The sequence below is a fragment of the Neolamprologus brichardi genome, chromosome 3 (assembly GCF_056152115.1).
Source record: "Neolamprologus brichardi isolate AB-2024 chromosome 3, ASM5615211v1, whole genome shotgun sequence".
NCBI lineage: Eukaryota > Metazoa > Chordata > Actinopteri > Cichliformes > Cichlidae > Neolamprologus > Neolamprologus brichardi.
In genome coordinates this window covers 18238204-18258774 of record NC_142106.1, presented here as the reverse complement: position 1 = coordinate 18258774, position 20571 = coordinate 18238204, and the positions used below count along the sequence as shown (strand labels likewise).

At 41.3% G+C, this 20571-nt stretch overlaps 1 protein-coding gene across 1 annotated transcript; it reads right to left on the bottom strand.

The window, feature by feature from the left end:
• Window positions 1-3854: 3854 nt before the first annotated feature.
• LOC148103715 (uncharacterized) lies at window positions 3855-17567 on the bottom strand. The gene is made up of 13 exons (XM_087838192.1): window positions 17480-17567; window positions 16748-17089; window positions 16228-16521; window positions 16008-16133; window positions 15654-15751; window positions 15242-15331; window positions 14595-14684; window positions 6654-6752; window positions 5452-5535; window positions 4757-4855; window positions 4334-4435; window positions 4087-4191; window positions 3855-3992 (listed from the first exon to the last, which is right to left on the bottom strand). Exons 1-13 carry the CDS (start codon window positions 17565-17567, stop codon window positions 3855-3857), a joined length of 1755 nt encoding a protein of 584 aa, XP_087694318.1.
• Window positions 17568-20571: the final 3004 nt, after the last annotated feature.

The following is a 20571-nucleotide window of genomic DNA, read 5'->3' as shown; positions in this document are numbered from 1 at the left end:
GGGCCTATAGGCCCGTCATGGCCCATGAGGCCTTGATGGTAAAAAAACGACATTTCCGCGAAAATGACGTCCATTCCGGTTTCGGGCAGGTAATGGCGGACATGCGAAAGTTCGCGCTGATGTCTATTCCAAGTAGGAAGTGTTATGAACAGCTGATCGGATTGGCAAAGCCTGTTTCTGGAATATTATGTTTTTGTTGCTGCAAGCGCTTTTTATGCAGTTTTTGCAAAGCTATATGTGGAAGGAAACCGTGACCTAGGAAAAGCTGATGGCATAAGATGTAAGTACAACTCCTCTGGTTTCATATGCAAAAAAAATATTGCGCTAGCTTACGTGGTTGCAGAGCTACCGGGATTTAAAAATAGTTATGCAAAACAGAGCGTGCCCGGTTTTAAAGGGTTAAAGAACTGAACTTTAAAGTGTTGTCAGGTTGCCAGGCACTGACTGCACCGTACTGACCTCTGAACATACTGCACCACCTGTCCCCTGGAGCTCAGCCACAAACCACACCCTGCCACCACATTTACATTATTGCGTTATATATTAACGTGATATCATGAAGATGAAAAGTAGTTCAGAAAATGGACGGATGGATTTGATTGGCCTCATGATGTTAATGTTAAAATATAAGCTACAAAGCAGAACATTCAGAAATGTTATTTACCCTAAACTGAAGAAAGGTTAACACATTAATCAAGTGCAAATAGTACTATGGTATGTTGCAATTAACCTTTCTACCTAATTCAATATCAGCAGCACTGTGAGCTTATGTGTGTTATTGCCCATTACTGTCAAAAGTAAATCAGACCTGTTGCAACGAGCCAGCCCTTTGGGTCTGTAAGGGCTGTTTGATCAATAGAAGGTCTGATGAAGTACTCCATCATATAGCCTGTCCTGTGTAATCAGTGTTACACCCATGTGAGCTAGTTTGAGATACAGATTGCAGGAAAACGTCCAGTAAAAATGGCTGTTAGAACAGCTACAGGTGATGACTAAATACAGGAGCTTGAAACAATGAAAAATATGGTATCAGAGCAAACCAAAGGAGTGTTAAAAGATAGCTTTTCCTTCCCACTGTCACCAAAGTGCTTGCTCATAGCAGATCGTTGAGTTTTCGCAGTTTTCTGTTTTCTGAAGTGACTATTATGATTTGGCGCTGTGTAAATAACATTTAATGAAATTGAATTTCTTTAATGTTCGCTTTAAAAAGAAAGATGTTTGTGCTGTTCACACTTTTTTCTACTAGATAAATTGAAATGTGTTGCTGATTTGATTCTGTAGCATACTGAAGTAGTGACAATAAAAATAAATGTTTACTTGCTACTGTACTCAAGTACACAACATACAGCCATATAACTGAACATTTCATTTGTTTAGGTAAATTTTTGATTTGGTGAAAACGTGAGGAACGATCATGGGACAAACACCCCTAACTCCCCAAGATTTTTTTTTCCTTTTTAAGTAATCCACTATTTTTCAGGCTGACAGGATATTAGGTGATACCTTCCATGTGTCCTAATAAATTCTGGGTAGATATACACTGCTTCATATCTAGACCAAGTATCAACACATCAAAATGGCATTTGGCCAATTAAAGTGATGAAAGAAAAGGTTATTTCTTTATTTTAAGGTGAAGGTTGTCCTGTGATTTTTGATGCATCAGTTCCCTGCATTGTAGGCTGAACCACTTTTAAGCGGTGTATTTAATACTACTTGTATTATGAACGCTTGAAAATCCGTTTTCTGTTTTCACAGGTTCCCCTCTGAAGCTAAAAAGTGTACTGTGGAGCTTGTTGTTCTGTGGGTATTTTGTGGACATTATGGATCACACATGCATAACATTCTTTACATAAAAGTCATCACACTGGAGTAAGTTATGTTTCACAATTTTAGGATTCATTCCAATGAAATTTCCAAACCAGAAAAGTGTATAATAATAATGGATTGGATTTATATAGCGCTTTTGTTGCTTTTATCTCTGCAGCCATGCTTTGTTTTCATTCTGCTGAGTGCATGTGTCCAGCACAGCAGTATGTAGCAATCATTTTTTTCATAATCTTTTATCCCTATTTTTCTCCATATGAATTAAGCTTGGACTATATCTAAATTTTAACCTACAATAAATGTTTCGGCACACTGCATAAACCTGTTCTTTGAATTTTCAGTACGAGTCTGTTTAGAGGGATCAGGAATACTGAGGGATTTCTATCAGCATGTGATTAAGCAGAGATCAACAGTATATTGTACCATTCACAGAGCCTATCCAGCAGACAGTGGAAAATACTGGTGTGAAACTACTAAAAGTGGCGGGAGAAGCAACACTGTCAACATTACTGTCACTGAAAATTAAATGGCTTTGCTTTAAATATTTGAGAGCATGAATGGAAACGAAAACATTCTTTTTAATCAGTTGTGATCCTGGAGAGTCCTGTCTTTCCTGTGCTGGAGGGTCAGCGTGCGACTCTGAGCTGCAGAAACAAGAACATTTTCTCCCACCCCTAAATTGATTTGTAGACTTAAAGACTTGTACAATATACAAAATTAAATCATATAATGTGACCACACATTATGGCGTGTCACATTTACGCTGCTGTAGAAGAAGCTTTGTTGCTGCTTCTTATGTTCTGACTTTTACTCTTCAGGAAAGTCAGAGCTACATAACAAATAACACATTCACATATAAATGAATCTGATTAACAGTCACATAGTAAATTTGTTTAGTGAAGTTATTGAAAAAAATGTTTTCATTAGTTTATTGAAAAATTATCAGTCATCGAGAATCTGGATTTATCTGATCTAAAGAAAACAAACGTGACACTGTCTTATCGGTGGAACATGTCATGGTCCTGGGTCATTGACCCAGCGTTTTGTGTTTCATTTTGGTGTCCGCTTATATTTTGCATTAATTCTTTGGGTTTGGTATTCTTGTGAGTTCAGGTGAGTCCCTACCTGTGTCTTCCTTCTGTGCTCTGTTCATGTTCCCGAGTTTTGTGTTTTACTTTGTAGGTCTGTGTCTTGTTATGCCCATTAGTTCCAGCTGTGTCTCCTCCTGTGTGCCATTTCCTGATTACCTTGTGTGTGTATATATAGTGGGTGTCAGGCTGTGCTCCTTGTCGCGTCGTCTGCATTACTCCGTGTTAATCAGTGTTACGCTGCGTCTCTCTGTCCAGCCTTCTTCGTGTCATCTGTTTTCCCTACTGTCCTTATGTTTTTAGATTTGTCTGTTAGATTTTCCAGTTTAGGTTTATGTTTAGTTCTGCCCTCACCTTGGTTTGTTCACTGTAAATAAAACATCACTCGCATCATCACTGTCGTTTGATTCAGTGCTTTTGTCTTGATGACATTAACTATGTTAGTTAATTAAACTGTTAGTGAGTTAAAACATCAATAACATGGTTCACTTTTAGCACTGACTTACAAAACACCTCCTGATATACAATACCAAAGTAAAAAAATCTATAGTAAATGTTGTAAAACCAAAAACAACATAATTAATGTAAGCAGGGAGTGGTCACTGACATATTGCTGCTTTTTTCTCTCAAGATCTTGTGAGTTTATCTTTGTGACGTTTTGTATCTTCTGCTTAAAAAGACACAGTGAAGCCTCATCTTCATCCACATCCTTGCAGTAAAAGTGTTTTTGTGTTTCACCTTAAAGAATAATGAGGATCTATTGATACTGATATTGAAGATCAGCTTCATTATTTACATATTGTTAATTTAATAAAAACAAACAATGTTACACTGACTTAAAATTATATGAAATGTATAAAATGTAATATTGTTCTTTTTTCCTTTTATTCATAAAAAGAGTTCTGGTGACTTTACATGATGTAATTGTGTTTTTAGTAAGTATCACTTTAGCCTGTGGCGCTCTCCAGTGCTGCTGATGAGGGTGATCTTTAGGTTGTCTTCAGGGTTCCATATCATCATGCCCGCCCACATCACATCAGCATTGTCAGGATATGGGTTCTTGAGACCTACTCGTCGTACCTGTAAATGTAACCAATAAAAAGGTCACAGATGTCCAAGTGAAAAGTAATAATAAGAGAGACTAAAAGAAAAATCTAGTAACACAGAGACTCACAGTGAGTTCCTGTTTAGGTTTCAGTGTAAAGTTTTCTTTAAATGTGTGTGTTGTGGTTCGGTCACCGCTCTGTAGTTTTAACTTCCAACGTGCCATCAATATATCCTGTAAAAGAGAACGAAAAAAAAAAAAAAAGGGGGGGGGGTGTTGTATCTGCAACTGAAAAGGACCTTGTTTCTAAATACAGAAAACATGTTGTTTGTGTTTATGTAGTACTCATTGTTCGTCAGCATGCAAGCAGCAGTACCTCACTGGAAGTGTTTTTCAGACAGATATAGTTGCCATGTCTGTCGACCTCGTCCAAAGTGATGTCACCTTTCTGTAGTGTGTTAGATTTGTTTGACTGTTGCTGAGAGTGACACAACAAATACAGATCAGTGATGTAAAATAGTTTGAGCTTTTTAGAAACAGTGTTTGCTAAAAGTTGATAAAATATTTAATACACATTAAATAAATAGCCAAAAACTATGTTTATAACAAAATAATTCAGTGAAGTGAGGCAATGCTGAGGAACACAAAATTTTATTGTTGGTCTTAATATGAATCACAGAAGTAACTAAAGTTTCAAATTCTTTCTCAGTGAGATGTTCATGATCCAGTTTTTAGGGTTCCATGAACGACTGTAAATCAGTGAAGTGTTGAAAACATGTGTTTGTCTGTCTGTATTTACCTGTTTTGCATGTTCTTTGACAGATGGTTGTTTCATCTCCTGCTGGAAATTCAGTTTTCTATCCTTCTTCAACTTTGTCTCAGCTTCCTGTTTTTTCTCCTGATCACAGACAGTACAAACTGATGTCAGAGGTAACTAGTCTGACCAAAACAGTTTTTTTTTTAAATTAGCAGGGTTTGTTTTCTTTCAAAACTTTGTGCTTTAATATATATATATATATATATATATATATATATATATATATATATATATATTATGACGTCGTGTTTATTAAAACGGGTGAGATTTACAAAGAATTAATACTTGTGTCTTCATATTTTTTTCAGTTTGAACTGTGAGACGTGGAAATCAAAGTCCTGAAAGTCTCTGAAATGTTCGGCTTGTTTGCCTTTAACTTCTGTTCTGTGATTGCTGAATGATTTCAGAGGTTTTTGCAGGAAACCTTGAATTTCCTTCTCCGCTGTCTCTTATTGTGTGGATGTGAGTCTTTGTCTGTGTTTGTAATAGAAATCTGTTTTTACACACTCAGTTTGGGTGCTTGTTTCCTTTCTTGGCATTAAAAAGCCAATAAAATCAATAATAAATGTAAATGTGCTGCATGTTTGTTTGTTTATGGTTGAGGACAGAGCGAGTTCCCAGTAAATGAATGTGTGTTTGGTCTGATGTGTTCAAAACAAGAGTCTGTGTGTCTTTACTTCTTTCTTCATGTTGCTGATCTCTGCATGTTTCTTCTCTTTTTCATTGGCCTCCTTCATCTTCTTTTCAGCTTCCTGTTTTTTCTCCAACTAACAGACAAACAGATGAACACAAAGGTTCAGCCTGAACAAAACTATCTGGACTGTTAAACATAACAGCTCACTTTTTAGCAGCTTTTCCAGCTGTTTGCTGTTAGTCTCCATCAGGCTGCTCCACCAACACACAGGAGCATAACAGAGAGCACTGAGCATCACAGTGTGATCAATATATGCAGCATCTCATCACACACAGTAAAGAAGCTCAGCCTCTGCAGACACTTCATAACTTCTGTCTAAATATGATGTTATAATAATAATATTATAATTATAATTAATAACAATTATAATTATTATTGTTTCTTTCATCTATATCACACACACAGAAGTGAGATATTCCAATAACTACAGATGGATAAAGTTGCCATGAAGTACCTGATATTTCTCAGCTCCCATCTCCTGCTGGAAACTAGTCTGACCAAAACAGTTTGTTCAAAAAGATCAAAGTATTTCTGTTACTTTTCATAACTTTGTTCTTTAATTTAAAAAAAAAAAAAAAAAAAAAAAAAAATATATATATATATATATATATATATATATATATATATGTTGTTCATTAAGAGGTAAACAGCTAAGATTTAAAAAATCAAACTTGATTTTTGACTTCATACTTTTAGATTCTAAAACATGGAAATAAGAGTTTGAAAGGTCGCTGACATTTTCAGCTTTTTGGCTTTAACTTCTTTTTATTTTGAATTCTGTGATAAACCCTCTAACTCTGTCCTGTGGAGGCCTTGTCTGTAGTTTGTGAGAACTTTCTGAATTACTTTGTTGAAAAAGTCTCTGCTTTAACGTCACTGAATACAGATTAGTGGGTGAAAGATCAGTGATGTAAAATAATTTGAGCTTCTTAGAAAATGTCTTTGCTAAGAGTTGCTAAATCTTAAGAAACTATAGCTAGGAAACTGTTTATAACAAAAGAATTCAGTGAAGTTAGGTAATGCTAAGAATCACAAATATTTATTGTTGGTCTGAATATGAATCACAGAAGTAACTAAAGTTTCAAATTCCTTCTCAGTAAGATGTTCATGATCCAGTTTTTAGGGTTCCATGAACGACTGTAAATCAGTGAAGTGTTGAAAACGTGTTTGTCTGTCTGTATTTACCTGTTTTGCATGTTCTTTGACAGATGGTTGTTTCATCTCCTGCTGGAAATTCTGTTTTCCATCCTTCTTCAACTTTGTGTCAGCTTCCTGTTTTTTCTCCTGATCACAGACAGTACAAACTGATGTCAAATGTGTTATGGAAAATTCTAGTTTATCCTGACATTCAGAGTTATGTGTTTAGAATCTCACTGTAGGATTTGGTATAACCGTTGTATGCTTAGGTGAAGCTGTCAGTATGACCTCATAAGGAAAACTGCTTAGCTAGGCGTAATGATGTTTCACTATGTTATCTGCTAACTGTTTTGCTCAGAAGGATGAAACTCAGGGCCAGCATCAGGAGCTTCCTGGGAAACAATAGTGGGAGTTGCTCTCTGCCCAGCCAAAGCCTGTGGGACAGAAACCCGTTGTAACTAAAAGATACAGAGAGTTGTGTGTGGAGGGGTATAAAAGCGGAGCTGAGACATCCCAAGGGCAGAGCTGGCATGACTGTGAACTGTGATGTTTGATGTGTGTGTTGGCTCTCCTGCGCAGTAATAAATTGCTTGATCACAGCTCTTTCCGTGTTGCAGACTTTATTTACAAAATTCTATGACAAGCTTGGCGTCACGAACGGGACGCTCCGTGTGTGCGTGCTGAGGAACAACCCCAAAGACGACTGATCACCCCTCGGTAAAAAGTCAATCCTTGGTCCCAGCAACACTTCAAAAAGGGGGAGTTGTGGGGCAAGTCCTCAGCGACACACCAAGATCATCCTAAATAATATTGGAGAATCTGCACCGGTGAGCTGTGTCCAACCTATGTTTACAGTTCCTATATATATATATATATATCTCCTCCGTGAATCGCAACCTTATCGTGGTGGAGGGGTTTGTGTGCCCCAGGGATCCCAGGGGCTATGTTGTCTGGGGGCTTTGGCCCCTGGTAGGGTCTCCCATGGCAAATTGTTCCTGGGTGAGGGACCAGACAAAGAGCGATTCAGAAGACCCTTATGAAAAGAACATCGAGGGAACAGCTTACCCTGCCCGGGATAGGGTCCCAGGCCCAGGGAGGGTGCCCGAGGGCGAGCGTCTGGTGGCCGGGCCTTAGTCCATGGGGCCCGGCCGGGCACAGCCCGAAGAGGAGACATGGGCCCATCCTCCCGCAGGCCCACCACCCGCAGGAGGCGCCATAGGGGTCGGGTGCATTGTGTGCCGGGTGGCGGCCAGGAGCGGAGGCCCTGGCGGACCGACCCCCGGCTGCCAAGACTGGCAATAGGGACATGGAATGTCACTTCTCTGGTGGGGAAGGAGCCTGAGTTAGTGCGTGAGGTTGAGAGGTACCGGCTAGATATAGTCAGGCTCACCTCTACGCATGGCTTGGGCTCTGGAACCAGTCTCCTGGAGAGGGGCTGGACTCTGTCTCAGTCTGGAGTTGCCCCTGGTGAGAGGCGGCGGGCTGGGGTGGGTATTCTAATATCCCCTCGGCTTGCTGCCGGTACGTTGGGGTTTTTCCCGGTGGATGAGAGGGTTTATTCCCTGCGCCTTAGGCTCGGGCTGGAAGGTGCTCCTCTGTGTTGTCCTGCTGGGAGACTTCAATGCTCACGTGGGTAACGACAGCGAGACCTGGAGGGGCGTGATTGGGAGGAACGGCCTCCCTGATCTGAACCCGAGCGGTGCTTTGTTATTGGACTTCTGTGCTAATCACAGTTTGGCCATAACGAACACCTTGTTCGAACATAAGAGTGTCCATAAGTGCACGTGGCACCAGGACGCTCTAGGCCGTAGGTCGATGATCAATTTTGTAATCGTATCACCAGACCTGCGACCATATGTTCTGGACACTCGGGTAAAGACAGGGGCTGAGCTGTCAACTGATCACCACCTGGTGGTGAGTTGGATCAGGTGGCGGGGGAGGACGCTGGACAGACCTGGTGCACCTAAACGCGTAGTGAGGGTGTGCTGGGAACGACTAGCAGAGGCCCCAGTCCGCGAGATCTTCAATGCACACCTCCGGCAGAGCTTCAACAGCATTCCGAGGGAGACTGGGGACATTGAGTCCGAATGGACCATGTTCAGCGTCTCCATTGCCGAAGCTGCTGCATTGAGCTGCGGCCGCATGGTGGTTGGTGCCTGCCGTGGTGGTAATCCCCGAACCAAATGGTGGACACCAGAGGTGAAGGGAGCCACCAGGCTGAAGAAGGAGTCCTATCGGGCTTGGTTAGCCTGTGGGACTCCGGAGGCAGCCGACAGGTATCGACAGGCCAAGCGGAATGCGGCTCGGGCAGTGGCTGAAGCAAAAACTCGGGTGTGGGAGGAGTTCGGAGAGGCCATGGAAAAAGACTTTCGGACTGCCTCGAAGAGATTCTGGCAAACCGTCAGGCGTCTCAGGAGGGGAAAGCGGTGCTCTACCTGCACTGTGTATAGTGCTGGCGGAGCGCTGCTGACGTCGACGGAGAAAATTGTCAGGCGGTGGAAGGAATACTTCGAGGACCTCCTTAATCCCACTGACACGTCTTCCGAGGAGGAAGCAGAGTCTGGGGATGAGGGGAACGATCCGCCAATTTCCGGGGGCGAGGTCACTGAGGCAGTTAAACAACTCCTTGGTGGCGGAGCCCCTGGTGTTGATGAGGTCCGCCCCGAGTTCCTGAAGGCTCTGGACGTTTTAGGGCTGTCCTGGTTGACACGCCTCTGCAATGTTGCGTGGAGATCAGGGGCAGTACCCGTGGACTGGCAGACCGGGGTGGTGGTCCCCATCTTTAAGAAGGGGGACCGGAGGATGTGTTCCAACTACAGGGGGATCACACTCCTCAGCCTCCCTGGGAAAGCCTATGCCAGGGTGCTGGAAGGAGAGTTCGTCCGCTAGTCGAACCTCGGATACAGGAGGAACAATGCAGTTTTCGTCCTGGTCGCGGAACACTGGACCAGCTCTTTATCCTCTCGAGGATACTTGAGGGTGCATGGGAGTTTGCCCAACCAGTCTACATGTGTTTTGTGGACTTGGAGAAGGCATTCGACCGTGTCCCTCGGGGTGTCATGTGGGAGGTGTTGTGGGAGTATTGCTACGGGCCATTCGATCCCTATACAACCGTTGCAAGAGCTCGGTTCGCATTGGCGGCAATAAGTCGGACTCGTTCCCGGTGGGTGATGGGCTCCACCAGGGCTGCCCTTTGTCACCGGTTCTGTTCATAATTTTTATGGACAGGATTTCTAGGCGCAGCCAAGTGGCGGAGGGCTTTCGCTTTGGTGGCCTCAGAATCTCATCTCTGATTTTTGCGGATGATGTGGTTCTTTTGGCTTCATCGGGTGAGGGCCTCCAGCTCGCACTGGAGCGGTTCGCAGCCGAGTGTGAAGCAGCGGGAATGAGGATCAGCACCTCCAAATCTGAGGCCATGGTTCTCAGCCGGAAAAGGGTGGAGTGCCCACTCCGGGTCGGGGATGAGTTCCTGCCCCAAGTGGAGGAGTTCAAGTATCTTGGGGTCTTGTTCGCGAGTGATGGGAGAAGGGAGCCGGAGATCTACAGACGGATTGGGGCTGCAGCTGCAGTAATGCAGATGCTGCACCGGTCCGTCGTGGTGAAGAGGGAGCTGAGTGTAAAAGCGAAGCTCTCAATTTACCGGTCGATCTACGTCCCTACCCTCACCTACGGCCACGAGCTGTGGGTAGTGACCGAAAGAACGAGATCGCGGATACAAGCAGCAGAAATGAGCTTCCTCCGAAGGGTGGCTGGCCTGTCCCTTAGAGATAGGGTGAGAAGTTAGGCCATCCGGGAGGGGCTCAGAGTAGAGCCGCTGCTGCTCCACATCGAAAGGAGCCAGCTGAGGTGGTTCGGGCATCTGACAAGGATGCCCCCTGGGCGCCTCCTGGGTGAGGTGTTCCAGGCATGTCCCACCGGGAGGAGGCCCCGGGGCAGACCCAGGACACGCTGGAGAGATTATATCTCTCAGCTGGCCTGGGAACGCCTTGGTGTTCCCCCAAATAAGCTGGAGGAGGTGGCTAGAGTGAGGAAGGTCTGGGCCTCTTTGCTTAGGCTGCTGCCCCCGCGACCCAGCCTCGGATAAAGCGGATGAAGATGGATGGATGGATGGATGGATATATATATATATATAAAAAAAACACCCAGCACGCCCCTGCGGGTGGTTTATCTTTCAAGCTCGGGTCCTCTACCAGAGCTTGAGGGTCCTGCGCAGTATCTTAGCTGTTCCCAGGACTGCGCTCTTCTGGACAGAGATCTCCGATGTTATTCCCGGGATCTGCTGGAGCCACTCGCCTAGCTTGGGAGTCACCGCACCAAGTGGTCCGATTACCACGGGGACCACCGTTACCTTCACCCTCCACATCCTCTCGAGCTCTTCTCTGAGCCCTTGGTATTTCTCCAGCTTCTCGTGTTCCTTCTTCCTGATATTGCTGTCATTCGGAACCGCTACATCGATCACTACGGCCGTCTTCTTCTGTTTGTCTACCACCACTATGTCCGGTTGGTTAGCCACCACCATTTTGTCCACCTGTATCTGGAAGTCCCACAAGATCTTAGCTCGGTCATTCTCCACCACCCTTGGGGGCGCCTCCCATTTTGACCTCGGGACTTCCAGGTTATACTCGGCACAGATGTTCCTGTACACTATGCCGGCCACTTGGTTATGGCGTTCCATGTATGCCTTGCCTGCAAGCATCTTGCACCCTGCTGTTATGTGCTGGATTGTCTCTGGGACATCTTTACGCAGCCTGGACCTGGGGTCTTGCCTGGTGTGATAGACCCCAGCCTCTATGGATCTTGTACTCAAAGCTTGTTCTTGTGCTGCCATGATTAGTGCCTCCGTGCTGTCTTTCAGTCCAGCTTTGTCCAGCCACTGGTAGGATTTCTGGATATCAGCCACCTCCTCTATCTGCCGGTGGTACATACCGTGCTGGGGCCTGTCCCTCCATGATGGTTCCTTGTCTCCCTCCTCTTTCTTGGGTTTCTGCTGCCTGAGGTAACTGAGCACTCGGTCAGTTGGGGCCATCTTCGTGCTATTTTGGAGAGAAGCGGTGCTTCAAGGATAGTTGCAGATTTCTGTAAGAATCTGCAGATTATACAGTACAAATAAAATGTTCACGTTTCTCCAATGTTGTCTTCCGAACAGTTTCACTAACATCTACACTGGATGGCCAGGAAGCGTTCGTGATGTCTTCTCCTGCGCTGATAATTGGCGTCTGTCTTCTGTCAGTAGTGGTGCAATGGATCACGGTTGATCCGTAATCCGAACCAATCCCACTCCACGGTTTGGTACGAACGTGATCCGAAAATTTGAAAAAGAAAAAAAAAGTATGTGTATGGTGCGCGTGGTCAGTCTGTCAAGCAGTAGTTATGGCCAGTGCTAGTAGTCCAAGTGGAGGAGCAGAGGAGTTTGCGGTATTTAAGCTGCCCAGTCCGACCGGGCTAAAGCTATTACAAAAGCTGTTGGGGTGTTTAGCTGCAGACGGGAGGCCGTATTCCGTTGTGCAAAACAAGGGGTTTAAACTATGATAAACGTGCTTGAGCCACGCTATGATATCTTGTTGCGCGTCCACTTCAGTGTGACAAGATCGTTCCAGGCATGTATGAGCAGGAGAAGTTTAAAGTTATGGCTGAACAGTCCCAGGCATCTTCTGTTGCTCTAACTACAAATGGGTGGACCTCCAGGGCAACGGAAAGCCACGTGACCATGACCGCTGGTTATATCCATGATTTGGGCATATTAAGGGAATAATAACTTTTTTTACTGGATCAGTTAAATCCATTGACAAACTTGTGGCTACAGTGCTGGATGCCTTATTACTCCTCTGATCTACAGTTGTTTATAGATGTGAAGTTTATATTAACTAAAGAGTCTGTTTTGTGGGCAATTACAGAGCAGATGCGGTGGCGAAACCAGGGGTTAATCAGACCTAACATGAACACCATGCTAATTTCACTTCCTAACACAGGTTTACAGGCCTGGAGTGAAGCTACGCCAGAGGAGAAGCCCTGATATTGCTTTAGAAATAATGTACCTAACCTTTTGGTTTTCCTCATTCTCCTAATTATGGTAAATTGCCACATGGGAAGGACCGTGTGTCAAAAGGAGAGATTCCAGGCTTACTATAAGACTATTTGGTGATTTTTCCATGATTTTTTTTTACATGTATTAAAACTACAAGTGGAATAGATTAGCTTTTGATAACCCACAAGTGAAGTTCACTGAACAGAAAGTAAAATGCTGATTCATGATGGTTGATATGCTTCCAAAATGGATAGAAGTGTTTCCTTCTAGTAAAGGAGATACAGGTGCAGTAGTCAGAGTATTGCTGGAGGAAATCATCCTATGGGTGGAACCTTCAGACTGAGACTGGGTGCTGATTCGGAATCTTCAGAGACTCAGCAGGAAGCAGGGAGCAGTGCACGCAAAGCTGACAGCCCAGACAGCAGTTAAGGTCGAGAGTCATGCCGTTTGGGGTCCTGCTGGTCATCAAGAGAAGATTCCAGAACCACAACAATAACAACAAAGGTTAAGACAGATGTCTGCGTTAGACACTGAGGAAGATGATAAGGGTGTACGACGTGCTCTGTCCTTTCAACCTACAGCTGCGTTGGAACGAGAGAGTGAGGGGTGAAAAAGCACCCTGCTCCAACAAGAGCAGACGTTCCCAAAGTGTGGGGCCCGCCCCCTAGGGGGGGCGCAGAGCCATTGCAGGGGGGGCGCGGCATGAAAAGGGGAAAAAAAAACAACAACAACGCTTGGACACTGCTAGCACGGCGCCCACACAATCGCAAAGCAGGAGATGAAGCATCACTGAATATGTTTCCAAACCAACTTCATTCTAAGCCAAAGACTAGAAAATATGGTGAAGCAGGTCTTCCCTTTGGTTTCACCTGCACAAGTGCTGAGGTAGGTCTCCCTGCAGAATTGGTTTTCCCTTTGTTGGGAGCAGCGCTGGGCTGTTCAAATCACGGACAAACAGGATCCCACAGTTATTTATGTTTTTGAACCCATTTTGCAGAGTGATTCGAAACGCCGTTTACGTGTGGATGAAACAGCTGCGTTTTCAAAAATCCCCGTGTAGGTGTGGACGTAGCGTAAAAGACTTAGTAGTTTATTTTCTTACTACCTGTAATTTATTGCAGATTACTTGTATTTGCTTAATTGTTTACTAAATGTTTGAGGTGTGAAATAAACCGCAATGGAGCAAAATATGGGTGTGTGTGGTTGGAGGATGTGTTCGTGCGTTCGTGCGTGCGCGTGCGCGCGAGGGGGGGGCGCGAACATTTTTCTTGTAAAACAAGGGGGGCCCAGCAAAAAAGGTTTGGGAACCACTGAACAAGAGCATGCCAAGCTGCAACTTAGTGACATGAGGAGAGAGACTCTATAGAACACAGACAACACCTGATAAAACAGTCAGGCGGTTTTGCCTGAAAAGTTCAGTGTGTTTTTTAAGCTAAGGTGGTCATTGTGGTGGTCACTTTTCTAATTGTTTCACAAATTATGTGGATTTACATGACTCTTCAAACATCACAGACACAGGAAAAGTGTGTATTGCTGAGTTTCAAACTTTTCTCTAGTCCTGATCTGATTAAAAGTAACTAGTGTAAATATAGTAAGATAATATAAATAATAAGAATAAGTAAGTAAGTAAAATAATAAGTAAGTAATATAGTAATTTCACAGCTATTTGACTAACAATTACTTGTGCACACTCTGCATGGCAGCAATACTGCTTCATGGGGGGATGCCAGTTCCTGACATGTAAGTAAGCTGTGCATTGGATCCTAACTATCACAGTAAATATAGCAACAACTGTTTGGTAAACAGTAAACTCCTTTGACATATCTAAATAGTCAATGCACATTATCTGACACCCTAAATAGGATTTTGGGGACATTATACTTATTAAGGGACAGAGCGAGGTCCCAGTAAGTGAATATGTGTTTGTCCTGAAGTGTTCAAAACAACAGTCTATGTGTGTTTACTTCTTTTTTCATGTTGCTGATCTCTGCATATTTCTTCTCCGGGTGATGATGCTCCTCCTTTAGCTTCTCGTCAGCTGCATGTTGGTTTTTCTCCACATAACAGACAAACAGATGAACACAAAGGCTCAGCCTGAACAAAACTATCAGGACTGTCAAACATAACAGTCTGAACACGTCTCCAAAACTGTTCACACATTTTCTGTTTACTTTCAAATGTCTCTTCCTTAAAGAGCTCAAACAGGAAATCTGACCTCTGACTGACCTTGAACTCCAGTAATGTCACTGAATATGAGAGCATGCTGAAGATTTCTATTTCTATAAATATCTTTATGGTAAAAGAAACATGCATGTGTTTATGTACAGTTAAGATAGGATATAAAATAAAATAATTGATAATGTGGTCTCTCTGTTTTTGTAACCTTTATCAAAGTTTCAGTCCAGTTTTCAGAAATTAAATTAAAACACAATCATTTTGATTTAATTTCTCAAACAACAAGAAGTACTCTTATCTTTTTCTGTTCTTTCTATTTCATAATCTTAACCTCATAAATGACCTGTAAACAGAGAAAACAGCTCCCTCAGAATTATAAAAAGCATAAAAATGTTTTACACAAACAAGAAACATATCTAAAGGTTTTTTAAAAAACACTTTTGCTAACCTCTGTTTTATTGGATTCCTTCTTTTTCATGTTTTGTTTCAGTTGCTGATGTTTGGTGAGAGCTGATGAGCCTCCAGACTGAGAGAAGATATGAACAGAAACATTTGGGTTGTTACATAATGTACTGCAAAATGAAACATATTTGAATATTAGGATAGTAGAAAAATACCATCTATTCATACAGGAGAAGATGATGACTATATATTTCCCGTCACATTATTCCTCTGATGATTTTTATCTGTTTTATTTCCATTTTACTGTTAGTAAAAGTGTCTCTTTCTTCTCTTTAAAAATGTTTATATTTTATTTATAAACATTATTTTCTCCAAATACAGGAAATTTGTCATACTTTTTTTTCTACATGTTTTGTTGTCTTGTCTGTTTCTTTCATATCATTCACTGACTCGATGTCCTGTGTCATGAGTGTCTCCTGCTCTTGGTCCGGTTCAGTTTTTGTTGTTTCTTGTTTTGTTCGTAAGCATTGAGGTTTCCAGACATCTGTTAAAGTTTAGACAAGAAAGTCAACATGATGTCCTCCTGGGCTTTAGAATGGTAACACATCATTTATCATCTCATTTTAATATGAATTAATTAAATATGCTGTATGTTTTCTTTTTAATGCAACACAAAGAGGTTTATAAAAAAACTTTAACTTTGCATTTGTGTTGCTTTAACCCCTGTAGGCAAAACTTTAGATAATAATTTTGACAACAAAACAAAACAAATAAATTAAGTAAATTAATTTGTGTCTTACTTGTATTGTTTCGTCTCCAGATAAAAAAAACGACAATTAAAATCAAGATGATGCTTAGAGCCAAACTAACAACAACACCAATGATGATGGGAGCAGCGGAACTGGATGTGAGCTCAAAGAATTCATCTGAAACAATAAAAACAGAATTACATGTTATTTTAAAAGATTCTGGTTCATTCAAACCAAAATCAACAACATACATTTTACAAACTACATTTACCTGGAACATGTATGAGTGTCTCTCTGCTCTGGTTGGTGTTCCTCTGTTGGACTCTGCAGGTGATGTTGTTGCTGTGTCTCTTCTCCACAGTCACTCTGCTGCTGACAGTATAGAGGTCATCAGGACCTCTGAGGGTCTCTGTAGGTCCAGCAGAGAGGAGGTTTCCCTCACCGTCCAACCACAGCAGCTCAGGCTCTGGATACCAGCCTGCAGACTCACACTGTAACACCACTCCTCCTCTGTTTTTGTCAATCCCTGATAAACTGATGACAGGTGAGGTGGAAGCATCTGATGCTGAGCAAAAAGCATTTAAAGAAGATATTAATAGTTGAAAAAAACAGTAATTCGCAATTACACAATTATTATTATTGCAAAATTCTGATGCATTTGTTTTTTTTCTCTTTGTGAAGTTAATAAATAAACATTTCTGGGATAAAATCTTTCCTCATCCTACACAAAAATGAATTTTCACTGTAACTAAATCCACTACACCATGAACATATGATGTGTATCTACTTACCAACCACAAGCTTAACAAAATAATTTTTCTCCATTAAAGGAATGCTGCATTCATATGTTCCTCCATCAGAGAGTTTTACTCTGGAGAGTTTCAGTGAAATGTTTCCACGCTTCAGTTCATTGATGAACAGTGATGTTCTTCCCCTGTATGAAGGATTTCTTGTATTCACCAGATCCTGACCGGATCGCCACACATGGACAAATCTTGGGTTCAAGTCAGATCTTGTCCACTCCAATATCTCAGCTGTCACATCCTCTGCAGGCTCCACGTGACATGGTAAAATAACATCATCATCAACTAATGCAACTACTGGTTGATGTGGACCAACCACCTGAGACTCCGCTGTAGACAGGAGACAAAAGAAAGAAAGAGAGAGAGAGAAAGAAAGAAAATTAGTTTATTAATTTCTGCAGCAGGAGTGAATGCATATATCAAACTTAAAGATGACACTCAGCATATAGCATTATCTGTCTTTATTTTTTATTTATTTTTTAATCTTGGTTACCATAAAAATGTCAAAAACTAATGTTTCACTAAAGAATTAAATTTAAAAAATGCAGGCAGGAAACAAATAACAGCACCAAAGCACAAATTACTATTTGAACCAAATGTAACAAATTTGCACCATTTTGTAATAACTGTATGGTTTTTATACAGTTTTACTGCACAAAAAAGTGGGAACATTTTCATCAATAATAATAAAAAATATTACACATGTAACATCAAACTTACCTTTATTTAAGTGTATTAGAAGATGAAAAACCAAAATACTGAAGACGTTGACTCGAGTAAGGGAGAGGGCATCTATCTGTGGAAGCATCCTCCTCTGAAAATACATCAATGATACAAGTGTGGCCACAAAAGTTCATTAATATAATAATAATTTGTTCATTTCATATCTAAAATCAACTTATTCAAGACTAAACACATATTTTAGATGTTATTTCAGTATATTAAGTATCTTCATGAGGTCATCAACATGACTTTCACTTAACATGTTATTGCTCCAGTAACTCCAGAGTTAAAGCACCAGACATAAAGTTATTGAGTACAGCAAACCCATTACTTTACATTAGTCCCAAATTGCAGCCTAGAGAATAACCTTTGATCAGTGCTATCTCTGTTCTTGAAATGACCCCTGTATGACTTTTCATAGATACTGTGCTGAGTTATTCAATAGAATAACTCTGCTCAGACCTCTACAGTATACTTTAACTATAAAAACTTTATTTTCTGCTCTCCAGTCAAATATCTAAAATCTCTGCGATTAATTTATAAAATATTTAATTACATTTACAAAGATTTATTTATGACAGTGAAATAAATTATACTATAGTCAGACTTTATATCTAGACATCAGAAAAGCATGTAGAATGTAAACACACTAAATAAACAATTTGAAAGAGACTTACCTGTGGAAAGTTGTGTGAGATTACAAGGTGAAGTCTAAAGATTATTAACCTGCGGCCTGAACTTACTTTGGCTTATGAACTGCAGATCCCTCATATAAGCTCAGAGTTATGAAAAAATAGGCTCTTAAGATTCAAAGTTCTTGTTAATCAAAGTATAATGCTGGAAAAATATTAATTTATCAGGTTAACACTCATTGTTGAATCTGGTTAGATCAGGTATGCACTGTGTCGAATGCTGAACTTTGAGCCTGTCTTAAAATAACTGATCTGAAACCATATCTGTCTTTATGGTGTTCAAAAAGGGGGGAGTGTTCACATGTTATGTGTTATCTCAGCTATCATACTGAAGGTGCCAGTACAGGACTGATATTTGAACACACACTGATCAGGGTTGTTTTAAATGATCCATTATCCATTTCAGTGTCACAGGGGTGATGGAGCCTTTCCCAGCTGTTACAGTGTGAGCAGGGGTGCCACCAGGGATCTGGGGCCCTGTGAAAACAATATGAATTTGGGCCCCCAGAACTTTGACACTGCAATCCATGCCACCCCTAAAAATATAAGGCTGCAGACGTGGATCAATATTCTGCTAAGAGAAAATTATTGATTTTGTGTAAGAATGATGAAATATGTGCGACCGTTTACATTTTATTAGATTTTTTTAAATAATATTAAGTATTGGCAAATATAACAATAGTTTGTATATCAGTTTTCAAACAAAGTATAGTCAACTAAAATGTGTCTCTGCCTTGAGACCTAGTGGAGCTCAAAGACAGAGCTCTAAAATAGTTTTTTTTAATTCAGGTGTCAGTGGTGCTGGTTCAGTGTCAGGAGTGGGGAGATGGGAGTGGGACAGCTAAGCCTGAGCAAGAGGTTTGATCTGTTTGACCTGACAGCAGATCAGTGATTCAGTATACATAGAGTACACATACAAAGGGTCTGTCTGCACCAATTACATGTTTGCTGAAATAACACAAAGACATTGTTTTCTATTAGAAGTGAAGTGAACTATCTAATACTAGCAAAGTCAAGCAGTTTCTTTTATGTGGACCTCACTATGAGTTTAATTTCCACCTGTCTGTCTTTCTTTTTTAAACTTAAAACTCCAGTTTTAACACACATCCTACCATCTTAATGCTCAGCACATACTAGCAGCGCTGCACATGGATCAAACCAGTGACATAAGGAGGTGGAGGCGGGGTCAGAGTGACTGGATTCATTGTTTGCTGTAAAAAACAAAAGTAATGGTAGGAAACAAAAACCTTTCTAAGCACCTTGTGAAGCAAAATAAAAAAGACTAATTGACTGTTCTCCTGTTTTTTAGATCCCAGTCACAAGCCGTTGGACTAATCATCACTCAGTATTTGAATACAAACAAGGCTGAAAAACTGTTTAATGTGTCATATAGGAAACAACTAATCACATGTAATAAAAACAATAGAGAATGTGGTTTACAGAGACTTCACATGTGACACATTTATAAATCATTTATTATACTTTGAATACATATAGATGACTTTTACTCTTCAGGAAAGTCAGAGCTACATAACAAATAACACATTCACATATAAATGAATCTGATTAACAGTCACATAGTAAATTTGTTTAGTGAAGTTATTGAAAAAAATGTTTTCATTAGTTTACTGAAAAATGATCACTCATCGAGAATCTGGATTTATCTGATCTAAAGAAAACAAACGTGACACTGTCTTATCGGTGGAACATGTCATGGTCCTGGCTCATTGACCCAGCATTTTGTGTTTCATTTTGGCGTCAGCTTATATTTTGCATTAATTCTTTGGGTTTGGTATTCTTGTGAGTTCAGGTGAGTCCCTACCTGTGTCTTCCTTCTGTGTTCGTGTCCCCGAGTTTTGTGTTTTACTTTGTAGGTCTGTGTCTCGTTATGCCCATTAGTTCCAGCTGTGTCTCCTCCTGTGTGCCATTTCCTGATTACCTTGTGTGTGTATATATAGTGGGTGTCAGGCTGTGCTCCTTGTCGTCTGCATTACTCCGTGTTAATCAGTGTTATGCTGCATCTCTCTGTCCAGCCTTCTTCGTGTCATCTCTGTTTTCCCTACTGTCCTTATGTTTTTACATTTGTCTGTTAGTTTTTCCAGTTTAGGTTTGTTTAGTTCTGCCCTCACCTTGGTTTGTTCACTGTAAATAAAACATGACTCGCATCATCACTGTTGTTTGATTCATTGCTTTTGTCTTGATGACATTAACTATGTTAGTTAATTAAACTATGTTAGTGAGTTAAAACATCAATAACATGGTTCACTTTTAGCACTGACTTACAAAACACCTCCTGATATACAATACCAAAGTAAAAAATCTATCTATAGTAAAGGTTGTAAAGCCAAAAACAACATAATTAATGTAAGCAGGGAGTGGTCACTGACATATTGCTGC

Excerpts from the sequence above, each read along its gene's own strand:
- LOC148103715 (XM_087838192.1), bottom strand. The coding sequence starts at position 17,567 with ATGCTTCCACAGATAGATGCCCTCTCCCTTACTCGAGTCAACGTCTTC. Across the intron at positions 5,536-6,653 it reads TCAAAGAACATGCAAAACAG|AAAAAACAGGAAGCTGAAAA; the intron begins GTAAATACAGAC and ends TGTTAGTTGGAG. Across the intron at positions 3,993-4,086 it reads AACCTAAACAGGAACTCACT|GTACGACGAGTAGGTCTCAA; the intron begins GTGAGTCTCTGT and ends TTACATTTACAG.